At 49.4% G+C, this 19,495-nt stretch overlaps 2 protein-coding genes across 3 annotated transcripts in view; one reads left to right on the top strand and one right to left on the bottom strand.

Annotated features, from left to right (window-relative positions):
- Positions 1-19,495, bottom strand: part of LOC119458699 (uncharacterized) — a 604,514-nt gene that overhangs the window by 13,655 nt on the left and 571,364 nt on the right. The window lies entirely within an intron of this gene.
- LOC125947258 (uncharacterized) lies at positions 3,829-7,808 on the top strand. The gene is made up of 2 exons (XM_049671675.1): positions 3,829-4,130; positions 7,362-7,808. The coding sequence occupies exons 1-2, from the start codon at positions 3,957-3,959 to the stop codon at positions 7,806-7,808; spliced, it is 621 nt and encodes a 206-aa protein (XP_049527632.1). The 5' UTR covers positions 3,829-3,956.

A 19,495-nucleotide genomic window follows, 5' to 3' on the forward strand; every position in this document is an offset into this window, starting at 1 on the left:
GCGCTCGCGCGCGGGGTGGGCGACCCGTCTGTCTCCTTCTTTTTATCTTTTTAAATGTAACCTGGTTTATTGGGCTCTCGGCTTATTCTTGCGTTCCTTCTGCACTGGGGCAAGATAACACTGCACTACTACGGCAAGGTGAGAAATCTTGTTTCACAGTCTACGACGCAATTAGGCTTACGGCACGGGACCGAGACTTAAGACGCAATTAGCGAAAAACAGTTCGGCCATCCTGGCGCAGTTAATTTGAGTTAATGAATCGTGCTGAGACATGTTTCCGACGCTTCCTATGGGACTATTGTAACTTATTTCGGTTTTTGAGCCACACTGGCCGCACAGGGCGCCGTGTCGCAGTTAGCGATAACTAACTGGGCCGTGGTGCGTAGTCTAGTGCATCTTGCTGGGAGAAGTTTGTGCCGCTTTCTCTGACGCCAGACATTACTGAAAAGTAATTTCGTTACTTTCTAGGGTACTTTTGAGGCACGCTGGCCGCACAACGCACTGTGACGCAGTTAGCGATAAGCAGCTCGGCCATGGTGATAAAGTTAGTTTGGCGTGTAATGAATCTTAGAGGGACAAGTCTGTGACGTTTTTTGTGGCTCCGCAACAGCATATACCTTCTTTCGGTACTCACGCCTGCACTCTAAAAACAGTTGCACCCTTTGGGGTGCATTTTTACCACACAACAATAATCGTCAACTGTCTTGCTTGCGTTTCCTATCTTGAAAACTCTGCACTTGCTACTTTCCTGTCGAGAACGCTGTGTCACGCTGATAACGCTCTTGTCGTTCGTGACCGAGAAGTGCCGGGCGCACAGCGTTAAAGAAGGGAAAGCCACGCAAGTGAGATGACGATTATTGTTCTGTGGCAAAAATACGCCCCAAAGGGTGCAACTGTTTTTAGAGTGTGTTGAAAACGCGATGGGCGATTTCCAAGAGTGATAACATAGGGTGGGCTGCTGGCGCCGGCAGAACGCGCGAACGACGAACATATTAGAAACTTGTAATTCGAAAATTACGTCTTCTAAAGGACTGAAAAAAGGCATTGCACCCACGCATTTGTCTTTGTTGCGTCCGTCTCTATGTATGTAGCGTACCGTCGCGTCGCCCGAGGCCAAGTTTTGGAAACGCGAAGTCGCTCGTGTATTTGCGCAGCCAAAGTGCAGGAAATAATGCCCGGAAATGGGGGAACGCTTGGAAATCAGATGTTTTCATATATGTTTGGGATGAGTCGGGTATTTTCTACGCCATGTGTGTAAAAGCGAATTGCTTTTGTTTGTAATGCCGCCCATTCACCGCTTTCGCACGTTTCGCCTCTACACGCAGTATTCCTATGTCTAAATACCAAAATGACTCATGCTTGTAACATGCTGTTACGTGCTTTGAAATGTAACATGCTTGTAATTTACTTTTTTTTTTTCAGCTAGTGCCGTCCGGTGGAGCTTCATACAGGAACTATTGCCTTACCTGCTGGTGTCGCAACGTTGGATGAACGCACAAAAAGCGCGGAACGAGCTTTTATACAGAGCAAAATAAATATTTCCTCATTGCACAAAAGGTCTTGCGTCTACTTTGTGAAATTGCACGTGGCACAGATTCGATGGGACTTTACGAGATCGTTCGCAACCATTTTTACTAAATAATAAACCGATTCTGCACGAAGAGCAAAAAAAAAAAAAAAAAAGAGGGGGGGGGGGGGGGGCGCAGCCGGCGTGCTAGCTTGCGTTCAAAATACGCGCGCCCAAAACCGAAACCAGAAGTGATGTAAGTGATTGACACCGGCCGCTTGGCACGCTGCAGTCAATTCGGCCGCTGGGCCCTAAAGGAGCGTCCCCTCTTGGTTGAATTCCTTTCTCTATGGGTACGGTTTCGCTCGTTGCGGCAGCTTGTGACGGATCACTTTACTCTGGAATTTCGACGGTACGAGTAGCGTTAGTAGTTTGCGCTCTTGTGTGGGACCTCGTGAAGACCATTACAGGGTTCGCATGAAGCTCCATTCCTGCGTTTTGCAAGTCCATCATTGATCTGTTAGGAAAAAATGTAAGGAATCTTTTGAGGGAGCTTGTCTGAAAGAGCAGCTTCAGTTTGAAATTTGTCGAAGGCGCCCGTCATTTCAACTTTGGCTACCGGCAAGCACTTCGTGTCGGGCTCTAGTGCCTGACGCACCCAGACACACGATCCGGTAAAGTCCTCGGGCTTGACAAACGACAGGTGGACGATATCAAACGTTGCTCCTGTGTCACGTAGAACTTTGCAACTGATGCCGTTCACCGTCATGTCACAGGTGTAAGGCAAGAGTAAATCGCTCTCTTCAGTTAGGAAATTGACGGACACACTTGCCTGTCGGCACCCTACTGCGATATGGCATGGTTGTTGGCATTTGTGACAGACTAATGGTCGTTTTTCTTCAAACTTGGAACTTCTTGGTTCACTCGAGTGACCGCATGCACTTGGATGGGAACATTGTCGAGTTTCCCTTGGTTCGTTTCTTTCGCTCCTTTCTGAAACTTTTTTAAAGCCCCCGACGGTTTCTTTCACAGTTCTTCCGAACTTTCCGTTCTGCGGGAACAGTACTCGTCATCCAAATTAGCTGCCGTTTGCAACGTCTGCACGTTTGACTTGTCCTGAATCCACAGGCGCATTTGCTCCGGAATAGACGCATAGAATTGCTCATAGCGCAAACACTTCAATCAGACACTGCTTGTTCTCGTATGCGTTGGCGCTTTTAAGCCATTCTTCCAACAAGCTCACGGATTTGTAGGCGAATTCAGAGAATGACTCCCCTTGACTATGCCTCGTCTTACGAAACTTCATCCTTAAGGCTTCTGTAGACAAGCTGTACCTTCGCCTCAGCTGAAGCTTTACTTTATTGTAGTCACGCGCATCTTCATCTTGCATTCTCGCGATTACGTCCACTGCTTCGTTTGGAAGTAAAGTCAACAGGCGTTGAGACCAGGTCTCTTCTGCAAGTGCTGCTCTAGTAGACGTCCTCTCAAAGTTGACGAGGTACAAAGTGAGGTCGCTACCAGCCTTAAAAGGTTGCATGTATCCGCGGATGTCGAAACTGTCAGTTCGTTCAAGGTTGTACAGCTGCATCTCTTTTAACTTCAGTTCTACCTCTCGTTCTTTTAGCTGTTGGGAAATTGCCTTCCAACATTCCTCGACTTCGTCGTCGTTCGCTCCGCATTTGGATATTGCTTCAATAATTGCAGGCTTGCGCATCGACTTCTGCACTGGGAACTCTTCAGCTAGCGACACAAGGTTGGGTTTCGTTAACGATGCGAGGTTCTTGATTGCTGATAACAAGTGCCACTCTTACACGTACTACTTATATTTAGCAAAGTCAAAAATGCCTCGACTACCACGTAAATGTCGCTAATGCTCCCAATGAAGTCAAGTAAGCAGTAAGCTTGCACGTGACGTCACTTCCGCCCCAATCAAGTGCCGGTGTCCATGCTGGCGACCCATTCTTCGGTTCGCAGCTGTCCGTCCGTGCGGTCCGAACCGTCAAGTGCCTTGCCTGTGACGCCCGACCTCTCCCGATACGCTGTGAATTGTTTTCTTATCCTTTCGGCAATGATGTCTCCTCCCCAGAGGAGTGAGCAATTCAGTGCAGGCTATTACTCTGAACTTGCGGGATCGGCGCGCGTACGCTATGAATAAAAGTTGCAAATGTACGACGGTACGGACCTGTACACGCTGCGACCGGGCGTCGACCGGGTGTGACGCAGTGCACTGTCATGCACACGCGCACTCAGTTGGCTGCAACGCCCCTTTGATAATGTGTATATAAGAGAGTGTTTCGTTCAATAAAGCCTCATTTGATGCACTTCATCTTGTGCAAACCACATGGTGTCAGAAGTGGTCGGAATGCGGCCGATGTACGCAGCCAGTGAAAGAAAAACGTACGGGTAGCAAGCCAACGAGGGCGGCTCGAAGGTCCGAACTAGTACGAGAATGGAGAACGGGGAACAGCAACAGCGCCAGCAGACCAGCGCCCCAGTCACCACGCTACTGCCACCGCCAAGAGTCCTGGACACCACAGGAGACGTATGGCAAAGTTGGAAGACGTGGCGGCAGGAGTTCGAGCTCTTCGCAACGGCAACGTACCTAAACCAGCAACCCAAAGAGGTACAGGCAGCCACTTTTCTCATGATTATCGGAGAGGATGCGCGCAAGACGTATAGCACTTTTGCTTTTGCATCGGATGAAGAGAAGTCGGACGTAGAAGTCCTGAAACTTAAATTTGAGGCATTTTACAAGCCCGCACTAAATCTAGCCTATCACGAGTTTCGTTTTGGAAAGCGCGACCAAAATGAGGGCGAAAGCTTCAACGACTGGTTAACAGACCTACGAGTGCTAGCAAAAAGTTGCGAGTTTGGGGAACTCGAAGAGCGTATGCTCAGAAGCCGTATTATTCTTGGAATAAGAGACAAAAAGCTGCAAGAAAAGCTCGTCTCTGAAAATGCTTCATTTGCAAAGACGGTAGAAATGTGCCGCTCGCGAGAACATGGCAAAGAACAGTGCGAAGAAATACAGGCACGCCCCAAAAGCCATTACGCTGCCGAGATGAACGCGCTATCTGAGGCAAAAGGTCGGCGTTGCACAAAGTGCGCAAAGATGCATCAGACTGACCATGTCTGCCCCGCAAAAGGGCGCACATGCAGGAAATGCGGCGGAAGGAATCACTTCGCCATAGCCTGCAAGAAGAAGAACTTTCACTCGAAAGAGCAAAAGGTAGCATCTATTGAAACGCAAGACGGTGAAACGCAAGGCGATTTCTGGTTGGAAACAGTATCGCATGTCCATGGGAAAGACGATCGCTGGACGGCTACCATTCAGATAGAAGGAAAACCAATTTTTTGCAAGCTGGACACAGGCGCAACCTGCTCAATTATCGCGCGCAGCCAGCTGCAGAAAATAACAAACAAGCAGCCACACGACTGTAACGTAGTTTTAAACACGTTCTTTGGCTTCCAGAAAAAAGCAACGAAACAAGTTCGTCTCGAAGTTGCAATGAGAGAAAGCAAGATTCAGACAGACTTTTTTGTTGTAGAGGACGAGGTTGCCGTGACGTTGAGCGGCGCAGTTGCTGAAGAGTTGGGCTTACTAAAAAGAGTCTCTTATGTCGAGCAACTAGAGCTTTACGATGCTGCGAAACCTTACAAAGACGTTTTCGAGGGCCTAGGTCAATTGGAGGGTATGGTTTACCACCTGAAGCTCAAGCCTGGTTCCCAGGGAGCAGTGAAACCAGCACGGCGGATTCCAATAGCATTGCAAAGCAAGGTGAAAGCAGAGCTGGATCGCATGGAGACATCGGGAGTGATCGCGCAAGTGACAGAGCCGACGGAGTGGGCCAGCAACATGGTCGTCGTCACTAAAGGAGAGAAGGTACGAATTTGTTTAGACCCTTCTGATCTGAACAAAGCGCTGCTTCGCGAGCACTATCCAATGCCAACATTGGAAGACATAGCACCTTCGATCAGTGGCGCGCAGTACTTTACAACTTTGGACGCAGCCTCCGGTTTCTGGCAAATCAAGCTAGATGAAGAAAGCTCCAAAATCTGCACAATGAGCACTCCCTATGGCCGTTACAGGTTTTTACGCATGCCGTTTGGAATCTCGTCCGCACCGGAAATATTTCAGCGTGCCATGCACCGGGTACTAGAAGGGATCAAAGGCGCAGCGGTTGTCATGGACGATATTCTAGTGTGGGGCAGAACGAGAACCGAGCATGACATCAACCTTGCAAACGTCCTGCGACGATGCCAAGAGTACAACCTAAAATTAAACAGAAAGAAATGCCGGTTTTTACAGGAATCTGTCCGGTACCTTGGGCATGTTCTAACACGTGACGGGCTGAGTTTGGATCCACAGCGGCTAGAAGACATCTTGCAAGTCCAGACGCCAAGCAACCAGAAGGAGCTGCAGACGTTCCTGGGCATGGTAAATTTTGTCTCCCGCTTTATTCCGAATATGTCAAACCTAACAGCGCCACTTCGAGAACTACTAAAGAAGGATGTCGCGTGGGTTTGGGAAGACCCTCAGGAAGCTAGCTTCAAGGCTTTACAGAAAGCGCTTGCCACAGCTCCTGTATTAAGCTACTACCAGAAGGGCAAAGCGATCAGGCTATCGGTAGACGCCAGCCAGAACGGAATCGGCGCAGTAATTATACAGGATGGGCATCCGCTAGCGTACTCGTCACGTTCGATGACCGAAACGCAGCAAAGGTATGCCCAGATTGAAAAAGAGATGCTGGCAATCGTTCACGGCTGTGAAAGATTTCGTGACTATCTTTTCGGACAGCCAGAAGTTGTAGTCGAATCGGATCATAAGCCACTAGAAATGATATTTAAGAAGCCGTTATGCCAATGCCCTCTGCGACTTCAGCGCATGCGCCTCAGCTTACAGAGGTACCCGATAGTCGTCAAGTACACACCTGGAAAGCAGCTGTTTGTCGCTGACGCTTTATCGCGGTTCCCGAGCAAAGCGCTACTGAAAGAACAGTGCCTAAACTACCATGTGAATGCCGTTGCTTGTCTTCAAGTTTCAGACAGTCGGCTGAGCCAAGTTCTTCAAGAGACCGACGAGGACCCAGTGATGGTGCAGCTTCGACAGTATGCTAGCACGCAGTGGCCGGATAGCAAAGCTGATGTCAGTGGCGAACTACGTTGCTACTGGAACTTCCGTGACGAGATACACGCGCAAGACGGTCTCGTGTTCCGGAGCAACCGCCTCATCATTCCTGTCAAGATGCGCAGAGAAGTACTCGCCTGCCTTCATGCCGCACATGGAGGAGCAGACAAGATGAAGGCACGTGCCCGAACGGTGCTCTTTTGGCCTTCTATAAACAGCGATATAGAAGAAGTTGCTCGACGCTGCGAGACCTGCCAGAAACACAAGCCACGAAATCAACGCTTGCCAATGGTGAATCATGAAATTCCAAGACTACCTTGGGAAGTTGTAGGAGCCGACATTTGCTATCACAATGGCATAGAGTACTTGGTGGTTGTTGACTTTTATTCTTTCTTTTTCGAACTAAGGCCCGTGCAGACAACAGCCGACAAGGTGATTGCTGCTTGCGCCGACATATTCGCCACACACGGCTTCCCGCAGCGCATATGCACCGACAATGGGCCGCCATTCAGCAGCCAGAACTTCCGTGATTTTGTCGGTAAGATTGGCTTACACCACGTCCGTTCCAGTCCTTATTACCCTCGATCAAACGGAATGGCTGAACGTGCGGTTCAAGAAGCCAAAAAACTACTGAAGAGGTATCGGTACGGTACAGTGGATTTTTGTGCTGCATTGCTTGAGTGGAGAAATACGCCTCGCGATTCCTTTTTAGGGTCTCCGATGCAGAGACTTATGGGCCGACAGGCGAGGACGCTGCTACCAGTCACAGAAAGCCACCTGCGACCGCAAACCATACCCCCTCAAGACGTGCAACGGAGGCTCCACGACATCAGGACTAAACAACGTTCCTTCTACAACCGAGGCACAAGGTCTCTACCAGATCTTCCTAATGGCTCCCGCGTCACAGTGTACAGCGTGCCATCAAAAACCTGGTCCCCTGCTACAGTTGTCAAGCCTGCCAACAGCCCGAGAGCCTACATTATCGAGACCGAAGAAGGGCTCCAGTTGCAGCGCACCAGGGAACACCTCCGTCTGGCACCCACTCCTGCGGCAGACTCATTGGCGCCCACACATGAACATCGACTCACAGTGGGAACCACAGAGCCACAACTGCGTAGAAGCGAACGCAACCGCCGACCACCACGAAGATACCCGATGCCAGAACTTCCGTGATTTTGATTTAATAAAAAAAAAGGGAGATGTGACGCAGTGCACTGTCATGCACACGCGCACTCAGTTGGCTGCAACGCCCCTTTGATAATGTGTATATAAGAGAGTGTTTCGTTCAATAAAGCCCCATTTGATGCACTTCATCTTGTGCAAACCACAGACCCGACGATCGACGCGAATGTGTTCCCTGATGTGAGCCACGGGGATATCGTAAACTATCTAGTTTACTCCTCCAGCTTTGTGACGTTGGAAGAAATGAAAGCTTTGAAATCAATGGAAGCACACAACTATTTCACCAGCGGGTGGGTGAGAAGCCTGTCTGCAATGCGTCTACGAGACGAAAAGGTGCTTCTCCTCGGAGAGGTGAGCTCAAGAACCTTTTCTGGCACGTTTTTTTCGAAAAATAGCCTGCCAATGTTGTGATTTACGCGGATTGAAAAATAAATCGTGCATCTGGATGTGGTGGCACCGTTTTTTTAGATGACGGGCAAACTTCAAAGACGCCCGCGTACCAAAATTTACCGAGCATGTCAGCAAACGCTACGAGGTTCAAATTCCGCCCCGATTAGTCTGATTTACACTGTGGAAATACAGTAATGAAGATAAACGATGCCTGTTCTTTTACACTGCTCTGTTCGCGGCCAGGTTATCTGGTGTGCATACCCCCGTTTTTCTCTGCCGTCGTTGCTCGCTGCGCTCGTAGCGATCCGCATCTGCTTGCCTAATGCTGTAGCCGAGATGCATCGACGGGGCCCAGTCTGGGTTCGTGCTATCGAACAAATCGGATGGCGTCCATGCGAATCAAAAACATTCACTTCTTCAGAGCGTAGTCCTTGCTTCCCACGCTTTCGCGAACATTTCGTTCATGGCACAAGCCTCTTACCTGTCACGAAGTGCGCTCCGCAGACAGTAAATTGGGGTTCTGGGGGTCCAGATCAGCCCGATTAATGCGAGCCAGCCACAACGTGCGCCGATTTTAGCTGAGCGTCTTAGAGCGCTCGCACCTGTCTACGACGATCCTCGGAATTCGGAAGAAGTTCGTGTTAGTAGGCTTCTTCTGTCGCCTGGAGCTGTCGCTACGGTTGGAGCAGCCAACGACTGAGCAGAAAACCATATTGAAGCCGCGAGTGGTCGCGAACCAACACAATGCGAGCTGACAGAGGCGGCGGTAAGCAAGCAGTGGCCTGGCAGCGGTGCGTCAGCATGGCCGACAGGCATCTCACGGCGACCGGATGTGATGTCGGTGCAAGCCATGTATACCTGGTAGTGAAGCTTCCATAGAAGCTAGAGTGGACCATTGTCTAGTACACTCTAATAGAAGCCCATACGTTCAAAACATGGCGGTTCATGGGGCTTAGCGCCATCTGTGTGAGGAGGGAACACTTCCGGAGGAAGAAAAAATAATTTGACGTCATATCCGTTAAAAACAAACGTGACGTCATTTTGTTCTCAAAGGCGCGACATTTGTTTTCGGAGGCCTGCCATTAGAGCTGTATATTCAAATGTCCCGCCATTCGACTTGATGGGCGTTTCGAGATTTCAGCGCAGAAAGCGATGCAGGAAAAGATCAGCCGTACGGGTGTCGAAATCGCATCGCTGCACAGAAGATACTTTCCTTGGAGGCCGACGAACGCTTCCCACGAAACACAAAATGTCTTAAAAACTTCTCGGAACGGCTTCAAAGGGCTAAAGACGTCTTGGTCTACGCGAAGACGTTAAACAGATGTTCTTGGAAACATTATGTAGCAGGAAGTACGGTTAATCAAATATGCTATTGTGTTTCATCTGTGTTAACACCCCACCTCTGGCGTCACCGGAGTATACATTGGTTAACGTCTTGAGAGCATCTAACTCAAGAACTTATTTAGATGTTTTTGTCAGAAAATGTGCGACATGCTTGGGCGTGCGCCGTGAAACTGAAAAAGACTTAAAATGCGCGTGCCCGACGCGCAGCGTTACATTCCGTGCGACTTTAACAAGCCATATGCAATCCATTAACGTCGCATCCTATGCGGTCATTCCAGCGACGCAGGCGGCGCTACGCGGCCCTCCTCCGAAACAGTCACCCGGTGATAGAAATCTGCGACTCAGTTCGGCGGTTCGGTCTCGCGGTAGTCATGGACGCGCCGAAGATGAAAATAGCGAATAATAATCGCATTTTCAGCCAATGGTGCAGCGTGCCACAGTTCTCAAACAGTGCCGTAGCGGGCCCTTGATTGCAATCGTCTGCAGGCAGAGCGATTTGACGCTGACCTCGGTGTCTGTAATGGACTTGATGCCGCAGCATATGATGTGACCGGCGTTGAAAGTAGCTTCGCCCTCATTCACACACCTTTGTGTCTGTTTAGCGAGAGAAAGCATGGTCTCCAGCGAAACTAGAGAGCCTGACGTTGCTTTGCTGCTCTAGATGCACACGCTTGCGAGATCGCCTTATCACCGTCTCGGCAGCCATTTTGGCCTACCGTCGCGCCGCGTATAGTCGCTGGAATGACCGAATAGCCTTTCGATCCTTTCCCCCTTTGGGTAAATAAGCAGAAAAATCCTGCGGGGTTATTTTCTTTGATTCCTTTCCAATCGCCGCGTCGACAACGTGTTTGCCGGGCGGCCAGCAAAACTCACCCGTGCCCCGGCGTGATGCATGATACGGGTGAGTCGGTCACACGGTGTAAAATATATCTTAGGGAGAGGAAGAAGACGACGAAGCTGCTGCTAGCCTGTCTGAGTAGCTCTGGCTACATTTATCGTTATTATTGCTATTTTCTGGTAATTTTACTGGTCAGAACTGTTCACCACGTCGGTCGACTCGAAAAGGTACCTTCCGTATCGGAGACCGACGGGTGCTGCGCCACCCGCCGCCTCGCAAGGTGCTAGGATCCAAGCTGGCACCGACGAGCACTCCGCCATGACCTCCCAAGGGGTGACACCGGGTCAGAAACGCCAGCTGGTTTGTACAAGCCAGCCTGACTGCAAGCGACAAGACACTGGTGACTCTGAAGACGAGTCAACAATCATCGAGGATGACAACGTGGCGAACCTTTCAGACCTCGACATGGACGAAGGTGGATTCCGAATTGTGCGCCATCGTAAAGACAGGGCGGAGGGCATTCCAGTGTTAATCACTGCAGCATCCGAAAGAGCTGATTTAAGGCAAGTGAACCCTATTCTCCTGTATTCTGAGCTTGAAACGATTCTCGGTGGAGCACCAGTGAAGAGTCACTTCACAGCACAGGGAGCATTGCTCTTAGACGTTGAGACAGAAGGACAAGCCAACATCCTTCTAGAGACCAAGAATATCGGCGGCATAGCCATATCTGCCCGTGTCCCACACAGTTATATGAAAAACACGTGCATTGTTAGAGGAGTCCCAAAATGGTACTCGGATGAAGAGCTGCTCACCTTCCTGAGACCTCAGGGAGTATTTCATGCAAGAATAATCATCCGTCGGGTCCAAACCTCGTCATCTGAATGGGAGTCAAGGCGCACTAACTCGGTGGTTCTCACATTTGCTCCAAATTCTGAACGCCCGGAGAAGATCAACCTTGGTTTCACCAGACACGAGCTTGTCGACTACGTGGAGACACCACCACGCTGTTTTAAGTGCCAGCGCTTCGGACATATCGCCAAGTACTGTCGTGGGGAACCGAGGTGCAAGCGCTGTGGGGGACCTCATGATTTTAAGCCGTGTGCAAGCAAAGAAAACTCTGTGTGTGCAAACTGCGGCGGCGACCATCCTGCTAGCTACGGTCGATGTCCTGCGCGGACAGCTGCTCAACGAAAGAACAAGATGTTTGTTTTGGGTACAAAGAATGCAAGCGCACCATCGAACACGAAGAAGACACTCAGCGCGCCACAACTAACTGGTTTGGAAAGAGAGTACGCTTCTCATTTCCCGCGTCTCACACCGATAAACGAAGTTATTGAGCCAACGCAAACGGTCACCGCCGCTGAGAAACCTGTTGCAAAAGAGTCCGAAAAGCGCACCTATGCGGCCGCAGTGAACCGACTTCAAGCACCACTTGGAAGCAATCAGCTGGAAAACTGCCAGCATGTGATACGCGCTTTGTTCACGGCACTACGTTCCCACGTCGCGAAGATGCCTACGAGTTCAACGAAGGATATGCTGGAAGCAGTGCTGGCTCTTGAGTCAGTAATACTCTGCTCTACTTCCACATACCCTCAGTAGCATAATGGCAATTTCTCGCTCACTTGGTCCACTCCGTCGTCCAAAAGTGCCCCTAATAATGCAATGGAACTGCGCCGGTATTCAACAGCGTCTGTGTGAACTTAGCCTTTTCCTTCGAGACATGCCTATACCAATCCTAGCCCTCTCGGAGGCTGGTCTCCCTAATGGAAGGACGATCCCAGGATACATCAGACATGGAAATTCGAGTATACCGTCATTTGCCAATGGAAGTGCGATGATATACATCAGGCGAGAAATACCTCACGTCGCCTTACCAGTGCAAGACCTTTGTTCTACCTACTTGGAAGTCACCGCTGTGCAAGTGTGCCTAGGAAACCGAAAACTAAGTGTGGTGTCGGTGTATATAAGTCCACGCAGGAAGGTCTCCATGGAGGCGTTTATAAAGGACCTTTGTATTCGTTGCCCCTCTCCTAGAATAATCTGTGGCGATTTTAACGCACATCATTCGCTTTGGGGAGATAAGATTACAGATTTCCGAGGCAAGGAACTTGTCGCTGCCGCGGATGCTGCTGACTTAAGTATCGCGAACGATGGCAAGCTGACTTTCTTCAGACCACCAGATTCATGGAGTGCCATAGACCTCGTGACCCATTCTACAGACCTCTGCGTATCGTCGACAACGGCCCCAGACAGGATGGGCAGCGACCATTTTCCGATCTTCACCAACATCACCGGATTTCACACTGCTGGTCGACAATTCTGTGCTGTGACACGCTGGGACACATACAGAGAAGCGTTGGATGAATCCCCTGGTGAGCTGTTCGCAGATATGCTGCGGAGCAAGAGAGTGGCTACCTCAATGTTGAAACTGCCAGATCATTTCCCTACTCCTGATTTGAAACTAAAGAACCTCTGCGCAGCGCGTAGGAGAGCGGAGCGCAAGCTAATGAGAAAAACGGGAAATACCTCTGCAAAAACGGAATACAACAGGATAAACGCTGTCATCCGTCGTCACACAAAAAGGTTAAGACGAGTTCAGTGGGCTGCTTTCTGTGAGAGCTTATCGGCGTTTACTCCCATGACAAGGATATGGGGAGTAATGAATAGCCTATCCGGAAAGATTCGCCCGCACAGGCCATTCGAAGCACTTGCTTTAAAGCAACGAAAAGATTTGCAAACCCTTGCAGAAGCTTTTGCAGACGTTTACACATCTGGCAGATCAGCAGGAGTATCGAGCCCTATGTTGCCGCAATCATTCCATACCATGGATGCGCCATTCACTTTCCGTGAGTTGAATTTGGCGCTTAGCAAATTAAGAAGACGCTGTGCTGTGGGTCCCGATTCGATGAGCAATCAGATGCTGACAAATCTGCCATACGATCGAAGACGAGCCCTTCTGGACATATTTAATCACGTCTGGAGCACAGGAGAGATTCCAGAAACGTGGAAGATAGCATGGGTGGTGGCCAGTACTCAAGTCCGGAAAGGATCCTGCGAACCTCGCCTCATATCGGCCAGTATCGCTAACATCATGCGTATCAAAGTTGATGGAAAGAGTAGTATGTACGAGGCTAACGTGGTATCTTGAGCAAGGAAGTAGACTGCCATCGTGCATGACCGGCTTTCGTCCACGGTTGAGTGCCCAGGACAGTGTCTTGGATTTACTAAGCCATATCGAGCACCAACCATCGCGCAGACGGCCTTTCCACACTCGCTATCTTTATGGACGTTGCCAAGGCATACGACTGTGTGCTTCATACAGGCATCATCAACGGACTCCAAAACATGAGCGTCTCGGGAAATGCTCTTCGATTCGTTCATGAATTTCTCAGAGATCGGTGTGTCCAAGTTAAGCTCGGCAGTATAATGAGTGATAAACGACGAATTTCCCTCGGTGTCCCACAAGGAAGCGTCCTATCTCCCTTGCTTTTTAACGTTGCCATGGCCAGCCTTCCAGATGCACTGAAAGTAGGTCGGACGGCAGTTAAAATGTCTATCTACGCAGATGACATCTGCATTTGGATCTCGGGGTACCAACACAAACGGTTGGCCCGGATAGCCCAGGGCGCAATCACCACCATCGAACGCCACTTATCGACGCTTGGCTTATCTTTATCAGCGGAAAAATCTGCCTTCATGCTTTTCCCGGGAGTGAGACGCAAGTCAACACGCCTTACGCTGAACATCAGAGGGCATTCAATTCGTCGTGCAAATCATGTTCGATTCCTGGGCGTCACCATCGACAGCAAGCTACTATGGCGTCGTGCGGTCGAAAGTGTTGTGGCTGCATCAGTGCAAAGAGTCAACGCACTTCGTCGATTGGCAGGTGTACGTTGGGGAAACAACCCTATGTCCAAGCTTAAACTGAACGCTGCACTGATAAGAAGCCGCATTCTCTATCAGCTCCCTCTGATATCACCGTCATCGAGTCAATTCGAGCGCTTGGAGGCTGTGCACAGAAAGGGACTTTGCTTGGCGATGGGAGCTCCACAGACGGCTTCAAACAAGAAAGTCACTAATGAGGCAGCGTCTCTTCCACTCCGCCTCTTGGCATCTCAGGCGTTGCTGATGCAGCTATTAAGGCTGGGTGAGTCCCGCGCAGGCATGGCGCTTCTCCGGCGGCTAAGAGCAAGAACTCGCTCACATTTTCATGCGGCGCTGAATACTGAATGGCCTAAACGAAGTCGCCCTGACCCGCCATGGTCCTTTTCGGACGTTACATGCAGCCTCAGTGTACCCCACCTACCGGCGAAACGCACCATTTCAACTGCAGAAGCAAAGTTTATTGTGCTGGAACACTTGAGCACAGTGTTTCAAAGCCACCTACAAGTGTACACAGATGGTTCGGTGTGCGCACAAACAGATAGCTGCGCAGCGGCTTTCTGCATACCATCCCTTGATGTGTCATGGTCTGGCCGACTGGATCGCGTTGTCTCCTCTACAACAGTAGAAAGCGCCGCAATCACCGCGGCTTTGCGGAAACTACGGGCCTTTTCTGCACGAGATGTCGTGGTGCTGACGGATTCCAAGTCAGCGTTACAGAGATTACATCGTGGCCTACCTTTAAAGAAATTTACAAGGCAATCTCTGGCACTGATTAACGATCTGACAAGCAAAGGATTTAACATAAGATTCCAGTGGATACCCTCACACGTAGGAATTGATGGAAACGAGAAAGCTGACGCCCTTGCTCGCCTAGCGCTGACATGTGTCCCAAAAGTGAAAGCTTCAAAAGCTTTTCAGAACCCTAAGGGTGCAATCCGCCTTCACTTTAAGGAGATCCACAAGAATCCCCACGAAGCCTGTGTGACTCATGGATTTACCCGCGAAGAAGCGACGCTTTTATACCGCATCAGAACCGACTCCGCGTACACCCCAGCTTGGTTATTCAAAACTGGGCTTCGCGCATCCCCATTCTGTGCATTCTGTGTTGACATTGGTGACATCGAACATTTCATTTGGATATGCCCGCAGTTTGACACAAAAAGAAAAGCGATGGTCGACAGCCTACAAAAGAGCGGTCTTACGCACGGTACCTTTGAAGACGTCGTTTTCCCCGGAGGGCCTGCGACAATCAGGAAGAGAGCGCAACGACTGCTGATAGCCTTCCTGCGAGACACGGGGCTCAACGACACCTGGTGACACACCCCTGATCTCAACTCGAAGGAGGATCAGGCGGAACAATTGCCGGCTATGTATGCCAGGCTAACCCCGCCTGCTTCAACACCACCACCACCACCACCACCCTAAAATATATCTTACACCGTGGTCTGTCACGACAGTGAAAGTTTAGAAAAAAAAAAGAAAACGGCCGGGCGCACACGTGCGCTCCCGTTCAGCGTCCTTATCAGAGCCGTGCCTCCCTTTCCCTTTTCGTGAACAAGCGGTGAAGCCGGAATTGCGATACCAGCTATCGTCGCCGACATCTCTGGCCGCGCGCGACAGATCTGACCGCACCAGGGGGTGCGCAAAGTTACCAGCGCTAAAGTTCCTATATAAGAAAAGTACCGCCATCTACTCTTTCCTCCGCCGCCAGCTCTCCTAAAGCGCTTGCTTTTATTGCGAGATCAATTATATGGACACTTCAACGGGATTTCTGCCGTCGGCGTCGCCGTCGCCGTCGCCGTGAGGTTCCGTATAGATTCCAAGGGCGATAAAATCGTCGTCGCGCGCCCTATGCGCGAGTAAAAGCGCGCGGGGGACGCGCGCTATCACGGAGAGCCAACGCACGGCGGAAAGCAAACGCGATTGTCGCGCGAAAGGCCGGGGGGGGGGGGGGGGTATGGGGGGAGGGAGGCGGGGAGACGCTGTGCTACGGCACCAAATGCTTATCTTGCAACCCAGCGCAAGGGGAACTGGCAACGCAATCTCCCACGCGAAAGCAAAAAAAAAAAAAAAAAAAAAAAGCGGGGAGGCAGCGCGGGAGGGAGGGGGGGAGCAGCTTCAACTCTGCCAGCAAATACGCTTGCACTGGCTGTGGTGGCCGTCGCCAGCACCGTCTCTTATCTCCACACGGCTCTGACCTTTGTAAATGCCGCTCAGTTTCCGTTGAAGCGATAGACCACACGCTTCTTCGCCCGCTGGCTGCAGCGGCTGCGCTTGCTGCCAGCGTTTTGACAGTCGTTAGAGTGCTTTAGCTGAGCGCTTGCTGTCCGCTCCGCTCAGATCGGCATATGCTAGCAAATGTCGCATAACCGCTTAGCGGGAACGCTATTGCGCTTGCGCACAACACTCATACCGGCAGCGGAACGAAGACCGCATCCCTCGCTCCGCTACAAAGCAGACTGAGCGGAGCGTGACAGCGTGTCTACTTGGCCGCTTCGTCGTTTTGCAGCCGAGTTGATAGCGCGTCGCTCGCGTCTCGGCAAGACGCGCTTATCAAATGCGAAATCTACGCAGTTCCCTGCAGCATCTCAGAGCGGGAAATCTGAGCGGAGCGGAGTGCGGGGGGCGGTGCTCTGCTAAAACTGTCTGTTGTCTGCGGTCATTCAGTGTGATCTATTCATGTTAGCTTGTGCGCAATGACACCACGCTTGTCAATTCAGTTAGAAAGCGAATGTGTCCAACTTTATGCGGCCGATAAAACTACTCTACTATCCCTACTCCGAATGGCTCTCTACCAATTTGCTATCGCAATTGATGCTTCGCCTTTCGGGCGAAACTGCGACCTTTTTTCTTTACTTTTTGCTTGCGAAAGCCAAGTCGACGGTGGCGCCCCTAGAAAGTCCACGTTGAAGCTTTCAGGCCGGGCGCGCGCCGCCGCCGCCGGCGGCGACTGCGGCTGCGCAGAGGACTTTCAACATGGCTCTGAGGCGGAAAAAAAGAAAATATGAAGAAGTGAAAAGAGCGCGCTATCATCGTCCAATCGGAGATACAGGAAAGAGAGAAGCGGCGTTTATCAAAGGATGGCGGTACTTTTCTTATATAGGGACTTTAACCAGTGCTTGCACGTAGGCTCCCTAACCGCGAGTACAGCTTCCAGGGGCTTTAACCGCGAGCGATTTAAAGGGCCGTGCTCATGGCTCGCAAGTGTTCGCTAGCCGGTGCTCATGGTTCTCTTCCCAAGTTCTATCGAGTCTGCATAGCGTGTGCACTGCTCGTGGCTCTTTTGGTTACGTTCAAGCCTTGACCAGCGCCTGCAGATATATACGGTGCAGTTCCTTACGGTACGTATACGTTTACCTGCTACAACTTGCAACTTGCACGCCACTTTTGTTTTTGCGGGCCCGTGCATCTTTGGTGTGTCCAGGGCAGATATATTTTCAATAGTGTTATGAAGATTTTGTGCAATTAAAATTTATCCGCATAATTACACGTAAAATAAACATCAGGGCTGCAACTTTACAGACTGCTGTGCATCTTTTGAAGTGTGAAGCAGGTCATAAATTGTAACTTTCTTACATTCTTCTCACCCATATGTCGTTGTCAAGGTTTGTATGCTGTTATAAATTTGTTTTTTATCTTGCTGTAGGGCACATGTTGGAACGGAAATAAAGAGTTCAACGGTGGCTAAGCAGCCATATTTTTCAACACTTGTGTGCTCATCAATCAAACTTAAGATAAACATATAGAAGCATGCTAGGCTTGACTGTTTTGTTGACTGTCTCTTTTTTATTTCCTATGTAGTTATTTTACTCTCACGGAACCACAAGGCCTGCTGGCTTCCATTGTTTTTGTCTAGTCAAGGTAAGTCGCATGGTTGCAAGCAAGACGTTGACTGTTTTGTTGACTGTCTCCTTTTATTTCCTATGCAGCAGTTTTACTCTTTCACGGAACCACAAGGCCTGCTGGCTTTCATTGTTTTTGTCTAGTCAAGGTAAGTCGCATGGTTGCAAGCCAGAGCCTGAATGTATGCTTATTCGGTCGCTTTGTTTATGTGCGTGCACAATCTCTGCATTGTTTCCATACTTTTGGCATTTGACCATGTATATGCTGCTACAAATTTGTTGATCTTGCTGTAGGGCATATGTTCTGCAAACAGATGAACAGGGGCCAAACGGTGTTTGTTTCGCACAGTTTCATGCACACCTAATTAATCTTAAGGTATACCTGTAGGAGCATGCAAGGCTTGACTGTTCTGTTAAGTGGCTCCTTTTGATTTCTATGCACCTCTTTTGTGTATTGTTATTTCTTATTTGGCACCATGTGGCTGCCTGGCTGCCATTTCTGTTAGTCATGGTAAGCCAGAGCTTAACTATAATTGTATTGCTGTTGAAAATGATTGCTGTTTACTGACAACTGTCGTGTTGATATATAGTTTACATGCTTTTTGTTCACTTTTTTTCTTCACTGTTGTATTACAGAGCAAACTTCTGTGGGCAGCCTGTGGTATCCAAGAGGGAAGGGACCTGGATTGCTGTGGTTACTGCAGCTGCCTCTTATTTTCTGTGGTCACCTTTTCTACTCTATTTAAAAATTTTGTAAAATCATTCTGCATGTCGTTTAATTTATTAGTCAATAAAGCCGCTTTCTCACAAGGTCAGGTTGTATTTTTTTCTGCGTGTTGTTATGCACATTCGATATATGTTAAAACATTTAATGCAAGTTATTAAAAATAATATAATGTAATGCTTCAATTTATTTTTCAGTTCTATATAGTAACATATGTACTATGAAGCTAGCGTATGGATGCATGGTATGCTGAAGTGGCCATTAATTTTGCTTACCACGTCACTGTAGGATGACAATCTATAAATGCTGCTTTAAAGATAGTTTTAAAAGCCTGCATATTGTTTCTGAAGCCATTATGCTTTATGACTTAAACAATACGCAGGCTTTTATAGCTTAATTAAGAATTTTGCTAGACGTCCCCAGAATTCTGCTATAATTTATAACAGAATTCTGGGAATGTCTAATAAAGTTCTTAACTTGTTCTTGTCAAGATGTTTTACAAAAGCCTGCATAATGCTTCCGAAGCCATTATTACAGAATTCTGGGAACGTCTAATACAATTCTTAAAGTTGTCCTTGTCGAGATGTTTATTAGCCAACTTTTAGCGTAACGTTAACACGGCTTACTGAAGTACCTGTAGAGGTCGACGGCTAGC

The sequence above is a fragment of the Dermacentor silvarum genome, chromosome 7 (genome assembly GCF_013339745.2).
Source record: "Dermacentor silvarum isolate Dsil-2018 chromosome 7, BIME_Dsil_1.4, whole genome shotgun sequence".
NCBI lineage: Eukaryota > Metazoa > Arthropoda > Arachnida > Ixodida > Ixodidae > Dermacentor > Dermacentor silvarum.

What these genes read in the sequence shown, in the direction of transcription:
- LOC125947258 (XM_049671675.1), top strand. Translation starts at nt 3,957, where the DNA reads ATGGAGAACGGGGAACAGCAACAGCGCCAGCAGACCAGCGCCCCAGTC. An exon ending in TAAACCAGCAACCCAAAGAG is followed by an intron (nt 4,131 to 7,361) that starts GTACAGGCAGCC and finishes TCTCCGATGCAG; the next exon opens with AGACTTATGGGCCGACAGGC.